This window comes from Anoplopoma fimbria, chromosome 17 (genome assembly GCF_027596085.1).
Source record: "Anoplopoma fimbria isolate UVic2021 breed Golden Eagle Sablefish chromosome 17, Afim_UVic_2022, whole genome shotgun sequence".
NCBI classification, from domain to species: domain Eukaryota; kingdom Metazoa; phylum Chordata; class Actinopteri; order Perciformes; family Anoplopomatidae; genus Anoplopoma; species Anoplopoma fimbria.
Window position 1 is genome coordinate 10985123 of NC_072465.1, and position 26016 is coordinate 11011138.

A 26016-nucleotide genomic window follows, 5' to 3' on the forward strand; every position below is an offset into this window, starting at 1 on the left:
ACTACTAACAAGTATTGTGTGTGTATCCAAGCCTGATAAATACCGTCTTCCCCTGTGCCATAAAGCTCCATTGTTTTTCAAAGCGATTAAAAACACAATAATGAGCCTTATTAACAGAAACACACACACTGTGATTTATACCACTGCCGCTGAAAATAGTCATCAAAAACACAAATGCAAATATGCTCCTGTTTAAGGATTTGCCAAAAACTACAGTGACTAGCTGTTTAAGGAAATCCCGAAGTATTTTTGTATTTTTATGAATCTATATATTTGTGATCTGCTGTTAAAGATTGATTTCCTGATTGCAAAAGTAGATTTGTAACTACAAGATAAATGTGGCATTCAAACAATATATTTCTGAAAGAAAGATCAAAGAGACAATACTTCATAAGATGTATTTCTTGTCAAGATCAGTTCAGTCCATTCATCTCCCATTCCCTAATGAAATAATACATCACTGTGCTCCACATCTATCCATCTATTGGGATTCAGTGGGCTAAAAATAATCTGTGTGGAGAGGTGGGAGTTTAATAATTGATTCCCTCTACTGGGATGCTCCCTTTTATTGGAATCCCCTCTCATGACCCCATATCAGGGAGACCACAGCACTCTCCTGGTGCAATCCATATCTGGGCCACGCTGGAAACAGACCAAGCACCCATTTATTCACCAGGCAGTATCGACAGCAAGATAAAAAAGGATATTTCATCACCATATTATTGACAAAGAACATGTTATATGGTCATGAGAATGTAGCAGTTAACCTCACTGATTTAACTCAACGATGATAAATGGATTTCCAGCGGTGTAAATCCATACGCGGTTGTTTCATGCTCGATTTGTTTGAACTTTCGAAAAGATGTTGTCATGTTCTTTGGCGGACAGGGTGAAGCAAGTAAAATAGTCCTTGGAATAAACCAGAATGTGTGGGTAGCTGGTAGTCCTGCAATAAAAGGATTAACTTCTCCTCCATATATTTCCTATAGACTAATGATTGGTTGTTAGCCCATTACATGACGTGCAACGCGCGCTAGAGCGTTCAAAAAGTGGAACTATTTTCATCTCAGGGTGCAGCCGCTGCACGCTGGAAAATGATGTATTTGGGAACGCTTGCACACACGACAACGTCTATTTTGCTTTTTAGTGCACCTTCCATGTGTCTGCATTGAGAACAATGGATTTGAGGGCGTAAAAAGCGTGGCATGTTCACGGCCCCTAGATGGACATTAACGGTGAGGAGTTGCAAACGAGCAATTACATTACATTACCCTTTGGCAGCTTCCGTCTGCAGGGTTCTCCGTCAATACTGGACCAATGTTTTTAAACACAAAAACATGGGGAAAAACAGGGTCTAGGTTGAAAAATACTGACTTTATCCTTAAATATTTGATATGACAGGCCCAGCACGGTAAACAGCGCTTTACCTTGGTGGTGTGTTAGAGGTTTCTAGATTCAGACATTCTTCCTGCAGCAATATATCCCTACAATGCTGATCTATGAACGACAAGTGTTGCAGTTTGCACACAATAGACCCTCACCATGTCGGGTACACTCTAAAATTGTGTGACTACTTTTGTGTTTATTTTGATTCAAATATCTGCAGGGCTAAATGTAGTCCTAATAACAAAGGTAACCGTCAAATTATTATATTCTTATTGATCAGGCTGATCAAACAATCACAGGCACAGTACTCCCTATCTGTAAGTGGCATCTGCACGGCGCGCAAAGACTGTAGTCCATTTCGTGAGCTGCAGCCTAGATAGGATGAATCTTCACTAATGTGGAAACAACATATGTACTGGAAATATATTTTGCAGGTCAGTGGAGATGCAGCCCACCTGGACTGCAAGAACACAGGCAACCCAAGCTTGTTCACATTCAAGCTTCACATTGGCTCAAAACGGTCGGGGTGAAGCCCTGGCAAAATGACCTGGCCACACCGATGCCCGTTACCATAGTAACTCAGTCCTGCGTACGCGCAGCGAGAAAGGAGAGGGAGGGAGTGATGCTGCCGTCAGAGGAGAGAGTTTACTCTGAGCCGCGAGTCGCTAAAAGGGCCTGAAAAGTTGCTAAGTCCAGCGAGAAACACTGGCACTGGCTACATTTAACTCGTCAGTCCTTGGGGGGTGGAGGCCCGTCCAGGGCTGCACAGGGGACCCAGTGGGCCCCCATAGCCCGTCCATGCTGTCGGAACTGGAAACAACTTATAGTTTTAGGGTAAAGATTATTAGCATACTAGTCAAGCTGGTAGAGATACATTTAAATAACTCAAATGTTGCAGTAAGAAGGTTAATATGTATATATAAATGTATACATGTAGAAGCATGATTTGATGGAAATCTTTGCCTCTAAATGTAATACAGGAAACAAGGAAAGATCAATTCAAATTTGTCTTTAAGCATCGTCTCCTGGCTCAACCCCCCCGATGATGCTGAATTGCACGATTAGTTGTCCTACCGATCCCAAGTCGTTGAACTGTTGTAATATTATGTTTGGTTCATTTATAGATGTCATTCAGTGGAATAAGAGGAACTTAATGTTACTCACCTGTAAAATATTTAGTTTTGAAGCAATTCCTTGTGTTGTTTATGTGTTTGTTTATGTCTAAAAATAAATGTTTGGATGGAATCTGGAAGAGGAACTGAGCATGTAGCTACATCGCTCCTGGGCTTTACACTACCTGCGTTTTCCTTTTAAGCAATGCTGTTGTAAACTTGTAACATGTGCACATACTAAAAAAAGACACTGAATAAATCAGACTAAATTCTTTTGTCAAAAGATCGTGGGTGGGCCATTTTATTAATTGGATTTTAAGGTTGGGGGCTTTTAAGGCAGTCTTTCTCAATGATACAGTGACTTGGGCTCATATTTACTTAAGTTGTTCTGCGGAAAATTAACTGTAACAGCTTTCATCAAGGAAAAAAGAGTTTGGGTATTTTATAAGCTTTAAATGAATAACCAACTATCAATCATCAACATTTGGTACAATCTGTTTCACACCACTTTCACTCCTGGTTGAGTACTTTGTGGAACTCCATTAGTAATTCAGGGACAATGTTCATCACTTCAGTCAAATGTTTTTCTTCCAAATGTGCATTAAGCACCAGCAAACAATTGATTTGATGAATGAATTCCTTCCTCCTCTCTGAGGTGAACACACAGAATTTAAAGTCAAAGCATGCATTCGGTGGGAGTTCTGCACCACAACGATAACAAAAGATTTACATTAAAATTCAGAAAGCACCTACAATAGCAACCAAAGGTGTGCGTGTGCGTGTGTGTGTGTGCGTGTGTGCGTGGCCATTGTGTCTGTTCTACCTAATAATTCAGCATTAATGATTTACTTTGTCAGCAGATTAAGACAAGTCCCAGAGGAGGAAGCTTCAAGCTTGACGCTCAATGCCATGAAAAACCTCCACTGACTTATTGATTAGATTGACTCGTATGCAGGCAGAAAAAGAACCATTGGTTTCTGATTACATTTTCAGGTCGTTCTTTATCTCCTAATTCAATTTTGATAGCTCCTGGAACCCTGCCGCATTATTTGAAAATAATATTTACAGTCTTGTGACTCTACAAGTAAGGCTTTGCCTTTGTCTCACTGCAGCCCAAAATCTACAATAGTGACACAGATTAAAGCTCAAAGGTTTTTATACAGTCAGTCACTATACTTTATAAAGAAACAAAGGTCCTATTGATTTGGCTGCAAATTATTTACCCAAATGTAGATTTTTAAGACTCTTTCCATTTTTTGTATAAACTGGACATGTTAGCGTGAACTGTTTGGGACAGTCACATTTTGTTCTTGGATCATTTCGATCATTTCATGTAAAGGCTATTCGAGCCAGCTAGTTCCTTCAGTCAGTTACTACAAAAGTCAGCACTGTGTCAAGATGGTTTGTTATTGGCACGATTTGGCTTGTTAAAGTTAAGATGGTTTGTTATTGGCCGAAGTTTGACTTGACATTTGTGCCGATTTACTCTCTTCCTGCCAGAAAGTCCACTCAGTGACTCAGTTTGCAATGGACATGTATAAATAATGGAAGGTTTACCATTACAAGCACTGCAGGAGAATACTGTATTTATTAGATAAGTGAATGGACAACAAAACTCTATTGACTTTCTGCCCTCCTGATGAGGGTCCAACAATCTCCCACATCTTTGGTTAATTTGGAACAGATGGTTCTCCTACGTCATTAAAACAGGCACGACTAATACAGTGATGTGGTTGTTTGGTCGGTATCTGTCCATTTAAATTAACCAGAAAACCTCAAAGTATTCCATTAAACAAGGAGGCTGGCATTATTATATATTTGTATGATTGTCAACGAATCCATGTCTTCCCTAGCCTGTCTAAGGCCCATTGGTTCCAAATTTAGAAAAGGAATTCAATAAAGGTCAATATATGGTATAATGGGGAGATGTCCTTGGGGTCAATCCAGGCCTCTTTTTAATGGGTCACTATTGACGATCCTGTCTTTACTGAAGGTTTCAGTGTTTTGTCCACCTCAGCGCTGCTCTCCTTTACTGCAGGCTACAGAGTGAGCATTTCACTGCATATGTGAGTGGAAACTAAATTGTGTTAAAGTTAAAGAATGATTTGGTCACACAGGTGCTAGTGACTCTGAAATAACGACGTCCAAGTTGGCAAATACATGGATTTGCAAAAACCCGACCTCTGTCTCTGTCCCTTTCTCACTGGCAAAGAGCAGCAGTGTACAAGCCATTCAGCGAGCGGCTTTAACATTTTTTGCTTGCGCTGACCGTCGCTTTCATCGGTTAAAATGAAATGAGATCATGTCAGCTGTCACTAATTAACGCTAATATCCGTGAGTAACTTGATAGCAGGTGGAATTTAAACTTGTTTGTTCTCTGGTACTCAGCCAAAGATTCTCTCCACTCTGTTACACAGCTGTCCAACTGTCCGTCCCGTCTCTGGCTGATCACATCAAGTCAGAGTCCAATCCTTCCAGTTCAATCCATTTATTAAAAATCAATACAAATAAAAAATAACTTAATTGTGACTAATTTCTTTAATTTGGATTTATGATAAATACATTATAATATTACTTATTGTTTTCATAAAATATCATAGAAAACACTGACACTAAACTCTCCTAAAATGTACAACTTTGTTGTGACAACTCACTATTTGATTTGGTTATCCTTGAGTATTTAATGCAGTAGGGCATTCAGAATCAGTATTACAAGGCTGAGATGGAGATTCAATTAAATTCACTTTAGCCACCTTTAACTTACAGTAAATACAGGAATTTAACAGCCTATATTACTCCACTTTTTAAAATCTTTAAAATTAATGTATTAATCATTAGAGAAAAATAAGAGAAGGCTTGCTTGTAGAAGACAATTATCGCTGCTGCTAAATGATTAGGGCCTAGCGTTCTTCACAACTGTTCTGGAAGAAGGAAATAAAGGGAGGAACCGGCAAACCAGCTTTGTGACGATTCTTCTCTTTAAATAAGTGCGGTGTGGTGGGTCCAATTTATTCCCCTTGTGAAGAGGGGATCATAAGGATAACAAAAAGAAACTAATTATTCAGAAAAGCAACTGATATATATTTAGGAAAGTAATTGATAAATATATAGGAAAATAAATAATACATATTTGGATAAGTAAATTATACATATCTAAAAAAAAAATAATTAAGAAAATAATTTGGCGTACTTTAGCTATATTGCCCATCTCCTATATTCATCTTTTACAAGTAAAAGTCAAAAACCAAAAGTCATTATACAGCTGATTATGTCTACATTGTTTCTTATTAACCTTTTGATGAACACAAACCGGACATCCTGGTTAACAATCCTTCTATTTAACTTTATATCACCTTCTACACTGGACACAAATGTTGAAATGTGTCGATCCCTTATCGACATTTGAAGTTCTAACAAACGTATCAGTTCAGACTGCGGCTTCTCTTGCTATTGGCTGAGGATCGGATTGGTTTCAATCAATGCAGTAGCCTAGTGTTGTTGATGAGTACAGTTATTGAGCACACAGTGGTGCTCGGAGAGGTGAAGGGCAGCTCTGATCAATCCGAGGGAAGTGATAGGCTCTTTGGCCTCTTCTAGTACCAGACCCCATGCTGGGTCTCTCCTCTGAACCCCCTGTAGGGTGATCGAACACCTCTAGGGAAGAATGGAGGAGGTAAAAGATGAAGTTTTCTCTTCCTGTTTGCCTCCTATGTTCGTGACTTCACATTAAAAGTTGCTAATGTAGAAACTACAGAGAAACCATTCAGGCAGCAGAGCTCATTGTTCTTCTTTGCAGACGCTGAAAGTGAATTTCCCTATCAATTCTCTTCATAAATACTTACATAAACATCTTTTGAGACTTTTAAGCTTTGAACCAAACAAAACAACTGTGAAATGAATGGAGCTCTTGACAATAGATTCAGAGGGAAAATAGATTTTGAGACAATACAAAGATGATAAAAGGCTGCATAAATACTGTGTTTTAATGAATGCACTTTGTATTTAGTGATGAGCTCAGTCCAACTGTAGAAATAACTGTGTCACTGTTGCTTCATCAGAAAGATATTTTAAAACCATAAAAGAGGATGAACCAGTGGTGGATAGGTTGACCTTTCAGAATTTTCTATTTTTTTTCAGCCTGCTTATCATAAACTAAAAGTTAAACCTTAAAGATAATTGTGTGGAGTTTTTAATCCAAGACTGCCAACAGAGATGGAGGATTGCTGGATCTGTCGGGGTTTAATCGTCTTGCTCAAGGGCAGTGTGGTAATTAGGGAGAGGGAAGCTGTGCTCCTTTATTCCACCTGACCTGATTTTCACCCACAAAACATTTAGGCAATGGATTTGACAAAAAGCTCTGCAAAAAATGTTTTATTTAAGAGATGCTAACAGTAGATACGTTTATATAAAAACTGTGTGTAATTGGTGTGAATGCTAAAATGAAAGTATAATTTGGGGTTTACATTGTATTCGACCTGATAGATACATTTTTCATATTTATATGAGTCATTTCAGAGTTCTTGTAATGTTCAGAAAAAAATGTATTCATTGTTTTTTCTTCTCTTCGTAAGAACTTTGTTTGGAACAAAAGGCATTGTGGACCAGTGGTCGTCACAGCACCTGTAAGTGCTAACACTTTTTAATATAACGTACTGACGTAGTCTGACAACACCGACCACTATTTACACAACAGCGCTAATAAGATCAGTTCTGCCACAGAGCACAGGGATCATCATTTATACGATAAAAATAAAAAATAAAATATATATATAAATGGCCTTTGAAATGTGTGTTGATAAAATATTTCCTCCTCCAGAGTAACAGTAGTTACTCATTTGGTTTAAGTCACACTATTACACTTAGTTTTCCATGACAAACTCTTTATTATAAGTTATATTATCAATAAAATATGTGCTACATAGTTGGTGTTAACAGATGCGTTCCAAATTCATGTTTATAAATCAGACTGCAGACCAATAAAATAAAAATGATCTGGTTTAGTGTAGTATGCAAATAATGTAAAGAACAGCATCGTTGCACTGATAAGTTAGTGTTAGAGCTCTAGATACTTGATCTACTGGTCAACCAATTAACACCGAGTGGAAACTTTTTGCCAACCATGGTTTAAAAATACAGTATCTACAGTGGATGTAGTGATGTCAGGTCATATGAGGGATTTTCTATCCTCTGATGCAGAACAGCTGACAGACACAAGGAGAGCAGCTGTAGATATGTTTAAGGGAGAGTCATTTGATTTGCTGATTTTGACTTTGTAACATTTTGGGATTTTTATTTTATCCTCTCTGTTATCCATAAAACATGCATGAATTTGCACTAGCTGTGCTACATCTGTGCATGCGTCCACACACACAACCTCACAAACGCTTGCCCTCCATGGCAAGACTAAAAAAGGAACTCTCTGTACGGGCCATCAATCCTCCCACAATGTCAACGAGAAATGGTTTCAAAGTTAAGAAAGGGGCGTGGCTTTAGTATAAGGGGGAAGGACTAACCCTAACCAATGAAACAGGAACTATCTGCCTACTACAATGACGCCTCCCACAAGACGGTTCATGAGTCTGGCCATGGTACATGAATCCCTTAAGTGTCACGTTTTTTTGCCGTTCAAACTGCTACATACATTTACGAACAGTTGACATTTCTACTGTTAAAGGTGGAGGCAAACGTTTTAGGAAAGCTACATGGTTTTAGAATGTCCATGTGAGAAAAAAAATCTGCAAAAAGTAAATAGCTGAAAGCTGTCATCTTACAGGGGCAATGTGAAAAGTTTTAATGGAGCAGTTTTTAGGATTTTTAGGGAATAGTTTTCCAATATGTACTATATTTTCTGGTTTGTGGGGTTTCCCCAATGGAAACCCAAAGAGATAAAGACATTTGTAATGTTGTGTTTGATACTGCTCATTTACTATCCAACAATTTGATGAGAGTCATCCAGTCAAACAGCTCTTTATGGTAATCAGCTTTGACTGGAGGCTTCCAGACCGAGTGGGCATGAGTCAGCAGGCCCAAATAAAGGAGGCTTGATTGAAGTCATTTCCTGGTATAACAAAGGAAACAGACAGCGGCACTGTAGAGGGAGAAGGCGGCAATGTTCCCACTTACACATCAAAGCGAAGGTTCTGCTTCTCTTCAAAGAAGAAATCGAGGACAAACTTCCTCACGAAGTCGGGGTTCAGTGTGTTATCGATCACTTCTGTCCGACCGAACTGGTGGAAAGAAGGGAGAAGAGAGACAGAGAGGAAAAAAGTCAGCATCGATCAATCTGTACATTCAGTAAGAGGGGAAAAGCAACAAACACTGTAGGAGGGTAACTCCTACCACCAAACCTGCTTCTTTTGTAGGTTTATAAGTTCTCAGCCAGCAAACATTTGAGTGAAAGTGACATACTAAAAATAAGACCTAAGCTGAATAAGGCCCTTTTCAAACTTACTTGGATAAAAAATGACCTAGTTACATTCATTTTCTTTATTTTTGCTGTAAATGTAAATTACTTGGATTTCTTTGGTTTTGAAAGATCCCTGAAGGCTATGCAATGCAGGGAGAGCTTCCAGGGTTTCTCAGAATAAAATTCATACATCTACATAATATATTGAATTATATCATTATCTTAATGAGCTGATTAATCCTGATACTTTGTTGAAGGACTGAGGTACAATTAGGGCACTGATTTTGATAGAACTAATTAAAATCTTGTCACTTTTGTTTAACTCGCCATCATATCAAATCAATATCTTTAGTTGAGTTCAGTCCTTGACCCCGTATCACAGGAGAGATTGGCTTTAAATGTTCCTCATACCAACTCTGATCTGGGGAACACTGGTTTCTACTACCGATGCATCTGACTACTGGCATAAACTGCAAAACAAACTCGTACTGGAACAAATAACAAACAAACTGGTACTAGAAAAAACTAGAAAAACAAAATGGTACTTGAACAAACTACAAAGGAAACTCGTACTGGATTCAACTAGAAAACAAACTCGTACCGGGACAAAGTACAAAAACAGACTGACTGGAACAAACTACAAAACAAGCTGCTTCTGCAACAAACAGGTACTGCAACCAACTACAAAACAAACTGATACCGGAACAAACTACAAAACAAACTCCTACTGAAACAAAACTACAAAAAAAATAATACTGGAACTAACTACACACAAACTCGTACTGGAAAAAACTACAAAACAAACTTGTTCTTTCTTAGAGACTTTATAAACAAATAAAGTGTGTAGGGCTGAATTTACCCTTGGCTGAGTCTGAGAAAAAACTAATTTAGAGAAAATTATTTGTAATTTAAAATGGCGTACACTTTAAAGACACTACAGGTGAATACGGTAAACAATATATATAATAAATATCACCATTAAACTTCCCCAGTTGATTACTTACATTAAAAACATTATTTCTTGTATAACAAGTTTTCTGAAATGTTATGTTTAAATATGCAAATGAGACATTCTCTAATTGTTACTTTTTTCGAGAGTCTTAGGCCATGTCCACATTAACCCGTTTTCAGCCGTTTTCAAATGAAAACGGGGTTTTTAGATCTCCGTCCAGACATGCGTTTCAGCATCGTTTTCGAAATATCAGACTTGCTCCCCTGAAAACGAATATCACGTGACTATTCACGTACACTGGGCATGCGCGTGCCGGTGTAAACAGGAAGTACATTGGTTGCTTGGTTACAGATAATACGATTACACTACTCTTGATACTCGTCGTGCTAGATACTTAAGAACTTCCTCTAAAATCTTCCTCCATAAACTCAAACAGACACATTTCGTGGATGTTTTTAGAAGTTTTATTTTTCAAGCTTAGTTACTTTAAATGACCAGTTATTAAATGAAGTTTACTAGATTATGGGTCAATACATTTGGTCAACACAAGTCCGTCAAAAGTCCGTTCTGTAGGGCTGGTAACGCCGCTGGACACGCCGCTCCAAAAACAGCTGATTCCAACTGAAGCCAAAGAACCGCTAATCCCCTCCGGGTTGCCATGCATCACCTATGTTCCCCTGGGTCCTAAGTCCATACATGCAAGGCTTCTTGTTGTCAATCAAGCATACCTTGAAGATCTACGTACAAACATTTGTAACAAATACCACATTATCCATGTTGAATGTCGATCGGTATCAAGGCTGTTGTTCTCTTCCGGAAAAGGGTCACGTGGTAAGGGGGTGACTAATCAGGGAATGACACGTCATAACTGCTAAGAACCAATCAAGTAGCGAACGCCGGTGCCTACGTCATCGTTTTCGAACCGCTTCGTTTTCCGTCATCCACAATATCAGGAAAACGCGGCGTTTTCAGACTTATCCGTCCTCTGGAGCGTTTTCAAACTCCTTCATTTTCGGTGCCCTAAAACGCTGTATAGTGTGGACGCTCGATGCAAACGCAGCAAAAGATATGCAATTAATTTGAAAACGGGTTAATGTGGATGTGGCCTGAGAGAAGACATGTTATGGAAGCAAAACAGCCCAAAATCTCAACATTGAACACTGCATGAAAAATATTATATTTTGTACTGATAGCATCCTTGACAATAGGACAGTAATTTCCTATTGTATCCTGTAACACTGTGATGGACACAAAAAGCTTCCTCACACAAGTGACTCTCCTGTTGATTGCCGTACAATCACACTGTCATTCCCCCACACTAAAGATAATCCTATTAATCTCTCTGGCAGGTGACAGTGATGAGCTATCGATCTGACATGTTCCTATAACCCCCACCGCCACCTCTGCTTTCTGCTCTCCTCAGTCAGACAAACTCCATACAGCAGAGACGAGACAATCTTCTCCATCATCGAGTTTTAATCTCTTTGGGTGGATTTGGGTCAGAGGTCCTAACGTCAGCGGCTACTGAAGCCGTCAGAGGTTTGAGTTTAGATTGTAACAACAAAGTCATGTTGTCAATTAATGCCATCAAAAAGTGAAAGTCTCAGATGAAAATAAAGTTATCCCTAATGTATTAAGCATCATGTTTTAACAATGTTGTGTCTATGAATACATGTGTTTTTGTTGTGCATTACAAGACAGCCACGGGTGAGATCAACAGTATAATTATAATGGTCTGATTGAAGGAGGCAACACTGCTGTATATAATATAGTAATTATCTGATCGGCTATACAGAATGCAAGCCATCAATTTTATGTTTTTACCAACCCTGTCTTTTGTTACCTGTCCGAGTTCTGTCTGTGGCTATTGGGTTTAGGCAACAAAAGCACTTTAGTTAAGGCTAGGATAAGATTAGAAATGTTAAAAACTTAAATGAGTCAACTCACTTCAGACCTTTTCTGCATTAAACCAGACCATGATCTTTCCCAAACCTTAACTAACCAAGTTCTCCAAAAACCTGCATTTTAAAAACTTGCCAGATCCTTTATTAAAAACATTTTCTCATGATGTTGATTAAAAATGTAATCCAACTGGCATTATATATTTTCCAAAACTTGTTTACCTGTTGCTTATTAGTTGTGTATGAACATAATAATTTCTAAGAAACAAGGTTGTTTTTTACTAAACTAATTAATGAATCAGGTTCATGTCATTTGTGAGGGTTGACTCATGGGAGCTCCAGATGTGTGCTGTCCATTGATCTTGTTTTACACCATCTCTAAAGAGCGTCCCATGCTATATTTTCAACTTGACACTTGGCAGAGTTTGAAAAGGTTACAAAAAGTTAAATATTTTTTTTCTCCTTGAAAGCGAGGGACAGATTCCCATTTTTATGCGCATGCTGGAGGAGCATTTTAATGTCAAACTAGCTAAAACATATCCTAAAGCTATGCAGATATGAAAGGTATCTAATGACAAATAGAAAGAGGATCACACAGCCGTATACTACACTGTACAGTGCAGACACAGAGACAAAGCCTCCTTCCCTGTACAGGGTAGCAGTTCTGGGGCGAGGTGGATCACCGGTTTGCTGTCGTGGACAGAAACATAAAGACTTAGTGCCACTGCTGCTCCGCTGACAGCTGCCAAAACATCCCAGCAGTAACACCCACATCACCACAGAGCTTTGTTTCACATTCACAGTTTAACTGTTCTCCCTGACTTCACCGTGGAAGAGCTCTTACGGAGAGGCTTGTCGTGTTCCCGCTGGATTTAAGATCCTGGAGGGGGAAGGGGGTGGGGGGGGCAGACCTCTTGGCTCTCTGTTGCATCACAGCCTTTTGATCCAACTGTGACGGCATCATACTGGAAAGACCATGCAGCCTGCTGCGAGTCAATAATAACACAAAAACAAGTACCTGCAAGGAGTCCTTTTTTTTATCAAAAAATAGTTCCAAAAAGCTGTCACTTGATTTGATTTGGTTTCTTTGAGGCAGAGAGAAAAAAAAAATCAGAGAGCAGGAACTTTGTGAGGGAAAAATAAAAAGGTCTCAGATGCATTATGTTGGTTGAAAGCAATAAAGCCATTTCTGTTTTAACTGGTCAATATGTGCAAGGAAGAATTATTAATATAATAAATAGACCTGTGAAGTACAGTTTATACAGCACATACATACATATATGTGTCTAAAAATATTAAGATGCACCATACATGCCAGCTCACCAATAAAGGTAAGACAGCTGTACCATTGTTATGATCCCAGAGTTTTTGCTTGAGATGACCTCCTGTTTTAGCTTTAAAGTCCTCTCCTCTTTTCTTGTCTTGTTTTGTTTAACTGTCTGCCTTCGTGTGTTTCCAGCCTTGATGATTGAATGTTGAGCCTTTTTTTTTTTGACTTAGCTTTTGTTTTTAAAGCTCACCTTCAATTTAATTCATCCTTCCTGCCTGGTGTTTTGAAGTTGGGTCCTTTCTGAATTTCGCCTTGACAACCAATTAGATCTACCTGATGCACTACCACAGAGTTCACAAACACGAAGCAAACAAAACTCCTTTCCAGCTCTGAAAATTCAAGCAAAAGGCAGCTGTAGTAAATTATAGTTATACAAAAAACACTGTTATTGTTTTACTGTTTGTTTAATATTTATTTGGGGAAGGTTAAAAGGCTCATCAACGCTCCACATGGACATGAGGTTTTCATCTGCTGCTATTTTTCATGCAACTATGTTACAATGCCCTGCCCTACCTAAATGGAACAGGGCCATCATTTATGTTGTTAATATCATCTGTGTTTACCCTACAATGACATGTCAAAGTGGCTGCTGTGCCTATTAGAACCAACAAGTAAATCTAAGCTTGGTTGGCTTTGCAATGTGCCATTATAGACTATTAAAGCTGCATCTAGCTAGCAACATGACCACAGACTCTGTGTGTGTGTGTGTGTGTGTGTGTGTGTGTGTGTGTGTGTGTGTGTGTGTGTGTGTGTGTGTGTGTGTGTGTGTGTGTGTGTGTGTGTGTGACTGCTCAGGAGCTTATGAGGGGGAGGGTAACTCCATCTGGCCGTGGACTTCAGGTTTTACACTCTACGGACCTTTTACATGTACAAAAATATATATAACACACTAAAGAAGAGGGAAAAAGTGGAAAGGCATAATAGGGCCACTTTAACATTAGTCATTTTAAGCTGCTTAGAGCTAGTGTTAGGAAGTTAAACATTTCATCATTCATCTCTTATGTTTATTTATGTTGCTGTGAAAACATCTCCATTCAAAGAACTGGATTTATACAAGTTTCTCACCAAAACTACATTTAACAAGAGTACTTTTGAACACATCATGGTAATGATATAATTTATTTTTTTCCTGAATGGAGTTTGAAGGCACCACAATATAACTCAATGGAACCTTCATATGGCTCTTCATCGTACTTAATAACAACAGCTGTTGCTGTCACTACCATTACTAACTCTCCTCACGCCTATTCAAACACGGATTTGTTGTTCACATGTAACCGCAGTTTAGGCCAAACTGTTGATCCCAACATCCCTAATTGCAATATCAATACTATTCTGTATTGATTTTTACCCTCACCTTTAGGACTAATCCTTGTGTATGTCTTTTTAACACATTTGTATTTCTCTGATATTTGTGTGTGTATTTCTGCTTGCACGCTCGCTTGCCTTGTATTTCCCCTTGAGGGACGAATAAAGTGTTTATTGTATTAATTAAATGAATTGAATTTAAGTACCTGGATCACACGATGAGTGAGGAACACCACGCTGCTGCAAAGTAATGAACAAAAATAATGATTGCCGGTGGACTTGTCACTATTGTCCATGCACGCTGCAGAGTTGCATCACGTTCAATCAAATGCATGACGCAACAAAGTGGTTAGAGGAGCAGCTACTGATTTCAGAGGACCCTTTCCCCCAGTGGCTGATGAGTAAAGCAAAGTGAATTCTGTGTGTGTGCGTGCGTGCCTGCACGCCTCTCAGCAGCACGGTAGTGTGAGCAGCAAACAGCCTGGCAGCGTCGAGGCAATCAGGGCAGCTTTTCTCTCCATTTGAGTCGGCTGCATCTGTAATGAAGTGTCTACAAAGTGGAGGGGATAGAAGACGGACAGAATGGAGTACACAGAGACGGACGAACGGGAGAGGGAGCTGATCCCAAAGGGTCAGGGATCCAGAAAAGCATGTTACACCCACAATGTGGACAGAACATGACAGTTGAAACGGGGGGTATGATCTCTATTGTTATTCCTCCACAAGATGTGATTGTATGAGGATGTGTGATCGGATACAAACCATATAACTATACAGAGTGCAACAGCTATTGGTTGTTCAGGGTGAATAAACATGGACAGCAAAAACATTCCTGGTGCTATATTTACATGACTGACACAAGTTTAAAATGTGTTTTACATTAAAGTGTGTTAGTTGAAGTGGAATCGAGAGGTTTGTGGCAGGTTGCAACCGACTTTAATACCCCTCTGCTCAGCTGCTCCTTTTCCAAGTGTGTTGGAGAACTACGGTGGCCTACAGGTAGGAATAGGTATCTTTAGGATTTTGGTATAACTAGGAGTTACTTTTATCAATACTCTGTTCTTATTCATATATGTAGAATTTTAAATTCAGAACAGGATTAGAATATATATTTTAAATATATCTAAATATTGTGTATGAAGCAGTTATGTTTACAACCACAAAGTAACTATAAAAATAAATTAATATCTGACTGGAAAAAAATGTAGAATAGATAACACTTCTGAGTGAAGTTTAAAAAGAATGAAGAACAAAGACATCCGTCAGTATGAGTCATTCGTCCTATCCTCTGTCCTCCTGTCTTGTATCCACCTGGCTGCTTTGTCTTGCCCAGCAGAGAAGTTTACAATAAATATAGCTTTGCCCGATAGTGCGTGCTGTGCTTGTGTAAACATTGCCGCGGTGGTCCGCTTAATTAGGTTTCATTTTTGTTTACATGTCCATTCTTGTTGCATAGATGTATTTAAAAGTGTCGGCTTTTTACTCCCAAATATTTTATTGCACTTACAATAACAAGCTTAGTTGGCGTCAACTCAAGTATCCTTCACTTCTCCTGGTTCCCTTCACCAGTTTCACTTCATCACGGAACGCATCCCTCACTTCGGATAACGTAAACGCAAATAGCTGTCGCTAGAACCAGTGTCCGTTCTAGGCTGCTTTAGAAACGTGGCGGTGAAAGATGGCAGACACCGTGGAAGACAAACCACTCCTTTACGTAGATATAAATGCCTTTTTCTGAGTTTACGAAACTTAGTTTCAGCTGATTACACACAGATTAAAACATAGTTATGAATATTATATTCAGGTGCTGCCAATTAATCCCCCTAAATGTTACACAAGGTTCCTTTGAGTCCTAGCACACATTTACTTTTCCCCTATATCCCTAAATTATTGGTCACACATCAAAATGTCCTCAGTTAAGCTAGAAAACACATTTTATCACCATAAAAGCTTTTTTTCACGTTAGCAAAATGTTGCCTAATTCCATTAGAGATGCAACTCTGAGGAGAACATCTAGGTCTGTAGATGCTGGATGTTCCACAGTCTTCTCCAGCTAGTTAAATGACTAATGCCTGTGTTTTCTGGACATGGACCTCTAGTGGTGTGTCTTATTACCGTAGTCCGTCAGGAGCAACGGCAGAAGGAGCGTGATGTTTGATTAGCACCACAAAACTTTGTTGATGGGTTGATTTTGTGTAATGACTTCAGATACTCATATTTAATACACTAGTATATTCTCATAATAACTCCATTTAAACTTTTTGGTTGGTTTGTAGTTGTGTAGTTGTCTTCCATTTCCGTTGGTGCTCTTACCATGTTTAAAGGTAACGTTAACCTAAAACTGTCACTACTTTATGAGTTGTATGAGCAATGCAGAGTGCAGACACAATCATACGACCAGTTCATCTGAATACAAGCTGAATATTTTTTCTCAGTGGCCCTTCATAGAAAATTAATCAAAATAAATTATTCATAAAAGAACACCGTTCCATTATTGGACCAATGTTCTTTTCTATGAATAATTTGGACCTATAAAGATCATGAAAAAAATCATTGAAATGATAGGAGCCCACCTACAATAAAGCATGAAAAATAACGTTAAATGCCCAAATGCACTGCAAGGGTTAAATGAAGCTCCTTAATAGCACTCATCGTTACTGCTCTTATAACCATCATGTGACGTCACCCATCAGTTTGCCTATTTGAAGCCTATAGTCTGGCAATTTGGCAGCTTCCATCTTGGCTTTTTGCAACCGATGAACGGAACTGACCATATTTGGAATGTGGAGGAGTGACATACAGACGCCCATATATAGCTCTGGTAGTGGCAGCGACCTCTCAATCACAGTAAGCCCTCCCTTAAGCATACCCTGCTTTATGGTCTATTTGACTCTAAATGGACCATCATTTACTAAATGAACATCATGCTGTATTGAAAAGACTTGAAACTAGAGATTGAGACCATAAACTCATGTTTACAATGTTTACTGAGGGAATAAATCAAGAGAGAAATAGAGTAATTTTATCATAGGCTTCTAAACAATCTGACTTCTTTTTGCAACCAAAGGAGTTGCCGCCTGCTGGCCATTAGAAAGAATGCAGGTTTAAGGCACTTCTGTATTGGCTTCACTTTGGCCTGCTCATGAATAACTGCAGGAATCAGATTTGAAATGCCAACACAAAATAATCAGCAGTATTTTAGGGGAAGTTTGCTATTTAGGCAACTTTTTTGTTGACACCCTTTAACACCTTATCTTTAATATTATTGATATGATATGAATAAAAGTTTAACGGGATAATGTGTAATTGGCTGTTGTATAGTGGTGTAACAGAGTGAAGCTTCTCTTTCCACATAAACAATCTTTGGCTACAGACACCGTCCTGTAGAGAGCACACAAACCGGCCCTCAAGTTACAAACAAAGTTTACGTAAAGTAGTAATGTGACCTGGCGCTTAAAGTGTCATCAGTGTGTCATATGCAAGATTAGCATTGACTGCTGTGAACCACGATTTACTTGTATGTTCAATGAATGTAATATTTTGCTCTATATAACACTCTGTCCTAATCCTCATCTTCACCTGCTCCACGAGGATCCCCAGAGCAAGTGATTAATGAGGTCACAGTTGATTCTTAGTCAGTAATGATCTGATCCATCAGTTGACCATTGGATGGAACACTGTGACATATGGTTGGGTTGTAGGTTGTGTTGTTTAGCCTCTCACTCAGCTAACCAGGTCCAGCACTAAGAATCACTAATCTTTCCTGTTAGCCAATACCTTGGCCATCACAGGTTGATATTGAGCGTGTTGTCTTGTGTATTCATCAGTTTTTTTATTTCTTATTAATGCGTACAATTTGTTTATTATTTATTCAACACTTTTTATAACAATGTTTAATAATATTTGGACTGCATTATTGTTTTCTATTAAATCTTAATGTATTTTACCAATGTTCCATTCTGCAATTACATAAGGAAGACAAACCAACTTTCTCATATGAACTGCAATGATGTGTGCGGACACCCATATCATAGACAGATCATAACGCAGTCTGATATTCTGAATCTAACATTTCCAAAGAAAATATCGCAGCTGGGATATGATTTTAGATAATAGAGGACAGCGATAAAGGTTTAAATTTGGCATGTAAAAAACGGTTTGGGTAATTTGTTGCTTTATATCCTTGGCTATATTTGTAAAAAAAAAAAAAAAAAGTATTGGTTAAATGTAAAGTGACAAGGAGAAGGGGTGATGACCCATTTAATTACAAAAATGAAATTCTGTGGTTGGGGTAGTTTGCTAAAATAAATATTGGCGGATATATCGGTATTGGAATCCCATATTGGTCGGAAACTGGTTAAGATAGAACCCCATTGAATAAAACTGGTTTCTGATCAGTAACACATATGAGTGTTACTGATCATAAACGACTACTACTCAAATTTGTCACCAAAATACGGTTATTTTACCGATTGTTAGACACAACAAGTTTTACCTTAAAGCTGTCACAAATGTTTCACACTGACAATTGCTAAGGATATAGTTGCTATATTGATATTCAGAAAGATAATTTTCTGTGGGTTTGTCAATACCAACAATCCCCTTTAAGTCATCGGATTTATTTCTAAATTAAAATATTGATTAGTAAAGCATTAAACATTTAAACAATTAACAAAAATGAACAGAGGAACCCAAAGAGAGTTTAAGTTTTCAGTTCATTTGGGGGCCCCTGGTGGCCCTGACCAGCTGCTTAGTTTAGATATGCCTCTGGCCAGCTCAACTCTTTCCCCCAATAACAAGTACTATTTCCATAACTATACACAATCTATAACCAATCTGACATTGTACTTACATCCCTTGATTTTAGTTCCTTGTAATCAGTGGATACGCACTAAACACAAACCACCTCTACGGGATAAAGATATAAATGCCACAAAGTTAGAGATTTTCTGAGTTTAATACCTAATGACAAGTAGAAAACACTGCACACCTTCCTGGTCATTCACAGGACATGGAGGTGACGGATCCTGATTTTTATAGGGAGAAAAGTTTAAAATGGCCTATTCTTTGGAAGTGAAATGGAAGGAATTCTAAGAAAGAACTTCTTACGCAAGCTAATAAGTCAAATTATTTTTTAAATGAGCAAAGAGAAAGGAGTGCTATATGAAGAGTTTTAAATAACACGCCCAACACGAACAGAGACGAGAGGTAGAGTAGGAGATAGGTTACACACACACACACACACACACACACACACACACACACACACACACACACACACACACACACACACACACACACACACACACACACACACACACACACACACACACACACACACACACACACACACACTTTTAATTAGCTCTGTTTTAGACAGCTTCTCCTTTTGTTTAGAGAAGTTTTATGTACAGTTTCTTCTCTGTCACCCACAAGAGTCTTTGTTTTTTTGGCAGAACAGTAATTATTTATTTTTTTCTCCTCGTTAGTGTGAGAATTAGATTTCTGCTAATTGCATCAAAAAGTGCCTCGAGCCAAATCTGCCAATGTGTTCAGCCAGCCCACGCTACAAGCTGGTGACAATATGTGTGTCACGGGAAGGATGCTTGTTTCCTTTTCACTGGTTGACAGGCAGCTACGCTAACGTCCAGTGGGACCATAGAGGAGGAAGTGGGCAGCTGAGTGGGACCTGGAACCATATGGATGCTCTCCAACTGTGGCCGCACTCCAAACTGGCAAACCCAGGTCCGAAGACAGTTACTGTGCTCTTCAATCAGCTCGGATATATAAAGATAAAACGGCAGCGGAAAATACATTCACAGCAGAACCATGTGCCGCTGTTGCCGCAGTAATCGTCTGCTAAAGGCCACAGAAATTCCACTGCATTTTCCACCGCTGCTGAGATGGAGAGGCGGCAAGGAGAAATAAAGTTCATGGATGCTCCGAGATAAACTTTGATCTTCTCACAGACGCGAGAGGGGTTTCATGATATTTTCCAACTGTGATGACTCTGCTTAGATGGAGGCTTGACAAATTTATCCTGCGCAGTTTCTAAATCTGTTAAAGGATTACGGCTCTATCGCTCCAAGCTACCTCAAATCATTCCCAGCGACTCGCTCTGAAGTTTAAAAAAGGTATATTGCCTCTACAGGCACAGCAGAAACTTCTTTCAGTCAATCAGTCAAGCTGAAAATAGTTAAGAACCAGTCTTAAAGAGAGCGATAAGGAATAACACCTGCACATTTGATTGAAATAATAGCAAAAATTATAAATAATGTCTTTTAGATTTTAATTTATTATAGAATTGTCTTTAATATTGTTGTACGCAGAAAAGATACTAAGGATAAGCACTCAAAGGAATCATTTTTTTTAAGTCATCACTTGTAAATCTTTAAACAAAGATTTTTACAAAGATTAACCTTTATAAATGACTAAAAACGATGTCATGTTCCAACAAGCAGTACTTTTCCTTACATATCATTTTTTTCATTTCTGGGAAGATGAACATAAAGATTAAAAGTAACATCAAAATAAAAAACACAACAGCCATATTACCTGCACAGAGAATATGTTGTTGCTGCTGTTTGCATTCCTCTTGATGCAGATACAAAAACATGTACTACAGGAATGCGGTTATAAAGGGCCTTTTCCGTTGTGCAACTATGTGTTGCGTAGTGACAATAGACTATCTTGAACCCTTGAACATTACCCCACTGTTTAAAACAAGGCAGGAAGGAAGCAAAGTAAAGTCCTCCAACCTGAATGCTACATGTGACGTGACCTGATGGGGTGTTCACTGCATTTCCACAACATAACTGAGAGCAGCTTATTATAAATACTTAGGTCCATAAACCACCATTTGATAGTTAGATAGACTGGAGTTCACTCTCGGCTAAAGGAAAAAAGGAGAATGTTGAAATGAATTTCTTGGACATTTTACTTTTTCTCTCGTTGTGTTTCCGATGATAAGAAATAGTCAACAGTTTCCAGGTTTTCCAGGACGGGTGGGACAATGAACAAAAGATCAGTGTATCCTTGATCAGTGCAGCTTGTCAGGATAAGAAAGCTCATTATAAAGCTACTTCATAGGAAACAGGCACAATGTGATGCAGATTACTTAAAACTTACACAAGCATCCTCTCGCTGTCTGCTCCATGTGACACATTCACATTCGAACAACTCAAGTGTTCACGTCTGTTTGTTGCTGTCTACCGGTCAGTGTGATCACAGAGCCATACACCTCCAAACTGATCCATACTGTTCCATGGGCGCATCGACCATTGCTTTTTAGTGTGTGTGTGTGTGTGTGTGTGTGTGTGTGTGTGTGTGTGTGTGTGTGTGTGTGTGTGTGTGTGTGTGTGAGAGAGAGAGTGTATGCAGCTCAGCTGAAAGCCTCCTCTCCCTGTGAGACTGATTGAGGCTCACTGAGATCAGTGGATGTGTTTGAATCCCCGCTGAGGTGGGACTGATTTTCTCTGATAGCACAAATTACTGCAAGACAGAGAGTGAGCGACACCGAGGCAGACAGAGAGAGAGAGAGAGAGAGAGAGAGAGAGAGAGAGAGAGAGAGAGAGAGAGAGAGAGAGAGAGAGAGAGAGAGAGAGAAAGAGAGAGAGGTTTTCCATATTTTTACACAGCCAGAGTGTTCCAGGCCGACCTCCCAAAACGTCTCGGATGGTTTTTCCAATTTATGAATTCCTATGTTTGGCTGCTGAGGCTTCACAGAGGGACTTAGATTTTATTACATTCTGTTTGCTATAAAACTCTCTGATCAGTATGACCGTCACAGGACGTTTGGCTTCACGCCTGCTTGCACTCTTTCGTCGTGACCTTACTGGAGGAAAGCACAGGCCATTTTATTTTTACCTCTAATGTGCTGAGAATGACTAAATGATGACCATGGCTTTGTTTTCTTAGACTTTTTTGCAATTTTCCTTTCACCAGTGACTAAAAGTGTTTTTGTGTTTCTTCTGCTCTCCAATACACACTCAGTGAAGCTCTAGAAGCATTTTAAAGGACGCTGTGAACCTAAATTAACCACAGAATATATTTCCCACTAGAGTTGAGTGTATTAATGTGATTAAGTTTTCATTTTGACATTCAATGCTTCAGACTGCAGCCACTGCTGGATTAGCACATTTGTTATGAGCAGTCCTGATGGCAGATATTGTTGCAGCCTAAAACATATTTCCTCATATCCAGATTATAACCACCACCAGTGTGGAGTTTGTCTTTATAAACAACTAACATGATCTAGAAACAGCATTGTGTAGTTAAAACAATGTTTAACAGTAGTCGAATGTCGACTGTAAGCTTTAAATCACTTTGACTGAAGTGTGTAAAGTGTTAATAAAGTGTATTAAAACTATAAGATCCACAATTTATTAGTACATTTTGAATAGAATATATTTTCAGGATGGAAAAAGTAATGAACAGTTTGAATATAACCAACATCATACACAGGTCTGACAAGCCATTAATACAGAGAAACAGCCATCGTTGAAACAAACTGCTAGCACTGACACAGTGACAGTGCTGTCCAGCTGGTTGTCCTGGAGGACCAGGTCAGTGTGAGAAATGATAAATGAATGTTTAAACGTGACCGTATGATCGCATTTTCCTCGGCCAGTACTTTGGAAAAGTCTGACCTGCCAATTCATAGTTTTGTCCGTTCCGATTCTCTGTTCCCATAAACTACAATTAACAGCAAGGATCTACACTAGCTTTTTCACCACCAAAGCAAATTCCTCCCCCAAAAATAGTGTGTTTTTATGTAAATAACCACTACATAGGTACAACGATGCGGTGAAAAAAGGTTAATCCGGAGCTTTGCTGTCATTTACAGTTCTTAGAGAGAAAATCAGATTTGCTGGGTAAGACGAAAATTGAAGAAAATAGCAAAAGGTGAATCTCTAGATTAAGCTATTAAATAACTCTAATACGTCTTATATAAAGGCTATTTAAGCCGTTGTATTGGGAAGATGATTTGCCTCAACAAAATGATTTACAGTCGTCTCATCTCAAGCACACTATCAGGACCATTTTTTTTGTCAGTTGCCAACTGATCTTTACTCAAAGCACACACTGTGTGATCAGCCCAGTTATCCCTTTAAGCTTTAAAAAATAGTAAATAAATCCACAAATTCTGCATTTTGAAAACGAGACGACCATTTCATCTGAACTGAAGGATTTAAAAGAGGTTCCACTCACCTCTCTCCACTCCTTGGTCCCCAGGCCTTGCAGGTACAACACCACCACTGAGAAGACAAACACATATGTATAAGAGTTATGCACTTTTTTACATTTCAAAGGAAATCAACTCGAAATCACACATCATGACTGCAGATATTCACAGGTAAAGTTTGTCTCATCTGTCCTTTAACACTCTGAGCCCCAAGCAGTTCCGTATCATTTTTCTCTCTGTAGCATTGATTTTCACTGCAACTTTTAAGTCCTGCCCCTCTATGGAAACAGCACAGTCATGGCTAGAAGTACAGAGAACTCAAAAATGTAATTTATGCAGATAACATACATACATACATACATACATACATACATACATACATACATACATACATACATACATACATACATACATACATACATACATACATACATACATACATACATACATACATACATACATACATATATATTTATCTCAAGTGCCCACAAGTGTTACTAATGTTGAAAAAAAATGGATGCTCCTCGTGTTACATATTAAGCTATTTACAATTTTTATAACCTCAACTTACAGCCTCTCCTCTCCTCTCTGCTCCGTTTAAAGACAACATGCTTTTCCATCCCGCCATGGGTTTTGGGGTTCAGAGGGTTAATGATCATCCGCTCTTCTGCAGTGTTTTTTTACATTTAAGAATGACTAGCATCTACCAAAAAGCTAAAATAACGAAAGCATAAATATTCATAAAAAGTATAATCGTATTTAGTTAGAGACATAATAGTGTGTATCCAGAAAAATAAGAGGGATCAGTGAAGGAAAAATCCAATTTAAATCCATCCATCCATTTTCCGTAACCTGCTTATACCAGTTAAGGGTCACAGGGGTGCTGGAGCCGATCTCAGCTGTCAATGGGCGAAGGCAGGGTTCACCCTGGACAGGTCGCCAGTCTGTCGCAGGGCTGACATATAGAGACAAACAACCATTCACTCTCACATCCACACCTACGGGCAATTTCAGAGTCTTCAATGCACCTAAGCTGCATGTCTTTGGACTGTGGGAGGAAGCCGGAGAACCCGGAGAGAACCCACGCTGACACGGGGAGAACATGCAAACTCCACACAGAAGGTTGTCCAGCCCAGGAAATGAACCCGGGCCCCTCTTGCTGTGAGGCGACAGTGCTAACCACTACACCACCGTGCAGCCCCCAATTTAAAATCATAAATTAAATTAAGTCATTGAATGAATGAGGTATTTAAGAACTAGTGTGGAGAAAAAAAACACCAATAAAATCACTGTGTTTTGTTGCAGGAAGTCGACTTATTTATTGTATAAAAATCATCTAATTAAAGAAAAGTGTGGACCGTGTGGACACAGAGAGAAGGTTATGGACAATATGGCAGCATGAAGAGAGAACGTTTCTAAACCAGGCTGCTTTCTGGAACCTCCTGCTTCTGCCTTTCATTAGCTTCCACAACACAGTCCACTCCTCCTCTCCTCTACTCTACTCCCCCTTCTCTCCTTCTCTCCTCTCCACATTCTCTCCTCTCCACCATTCCTCTCTTCCTCCTCACTCCTCCTCTCTTCTTCACTTCCCCTTCTCTCCCCATTCTTTCCTTCCTCTCTCTCCTCCTTTTCTCTTCGATCCACTCTACTACTCCTATCCTCTTCCCCTCCTCTTCTCTCTCATTCCTCCTTTCCTCTTTCCTCCACTCCTCCCCACTCCTCTCCTTTACGCTTACCATCCTTTCTTCCTCTCCCTCCTTCTTTCCTATTCTCTTCACTCCTCCCCTCTCCTGTCCTCCCCACCCCACTCCTCCTTTTAAATTTCCCCTCCCCTCCCAATTCCTCTCTTCCTCTCCCCTCCACTCCTCCCCTACCCTCCCCATGGTAATGGCAGTCCGCTAAGAGAGCGCATCCTGTTTCTGCTTCAGCGGGACTGCCGGCCAGTCGACCACAATGATCCAGCCCCTGTTGGGACCCGTACATAGTCCATTCTCTCTCTTCTCCTCTTCAAAGAATGAATAAAAAGGAAAGGAGGAAGGAGGGAGGAGTGGAAAACAGGGTCGAGCTAAATTATTAAATACCGAAACGGAGAGAAAGAGATTGAGAGTTAAGGGACGGTTCGCTAACTGATTTCATTTGGTAGAAGGAGAGAGAAAGTGAAGCATTTAGGCTTCAGGCTGAGTGACTGTGTAAGTGTGTGTGTGTGTGTGTGTGTGTGTGTGTGTGTGTGTGTGTGTGTGTGTGTGTGTGTGTGTGTGTGTGTGTGTGTGTAAGCGTGTGTTGTGATGTGCATGGCAGAAACAAACATCGATACTGATCACATATACATGCATTATGTGTGTTCTTTGCTTGATGGAGGCCAGCCCTCCTAAAACATCTACAGTGTGTGTGATGCATGTTGTCAGTGAACGTTACATGTCAGCACAAAGTATGTCAT

The 26016-nt window shown here is 39.3% G+C and overlaps 1 protein-coding gene across 1 annotated transcript in view; it reads right to left on the minus strand.

The window, feature by feature from the left end:
• LOC129105410 (copine-9-like) overlaps positions 1–26016 on the minus strand; it is a 140599-nt gene that overhangs the window by 87493 nt on the left and 27090 nt on the right. The window contains exons 3-4 of the mRNA XM_054616416.1: positions 23606–23652; positions 8622–8725 (exon numbers count right to left, since the gene is read on the minus strand). Coding sequence (XP_054472391.1) covers positions 8622–8725; positions 23606–23652 — 151 coding nt within the window. The remainder of the gene's footprint in view (positions 1–8621; positions 8726–23605; positions 23653–26016) is intronic.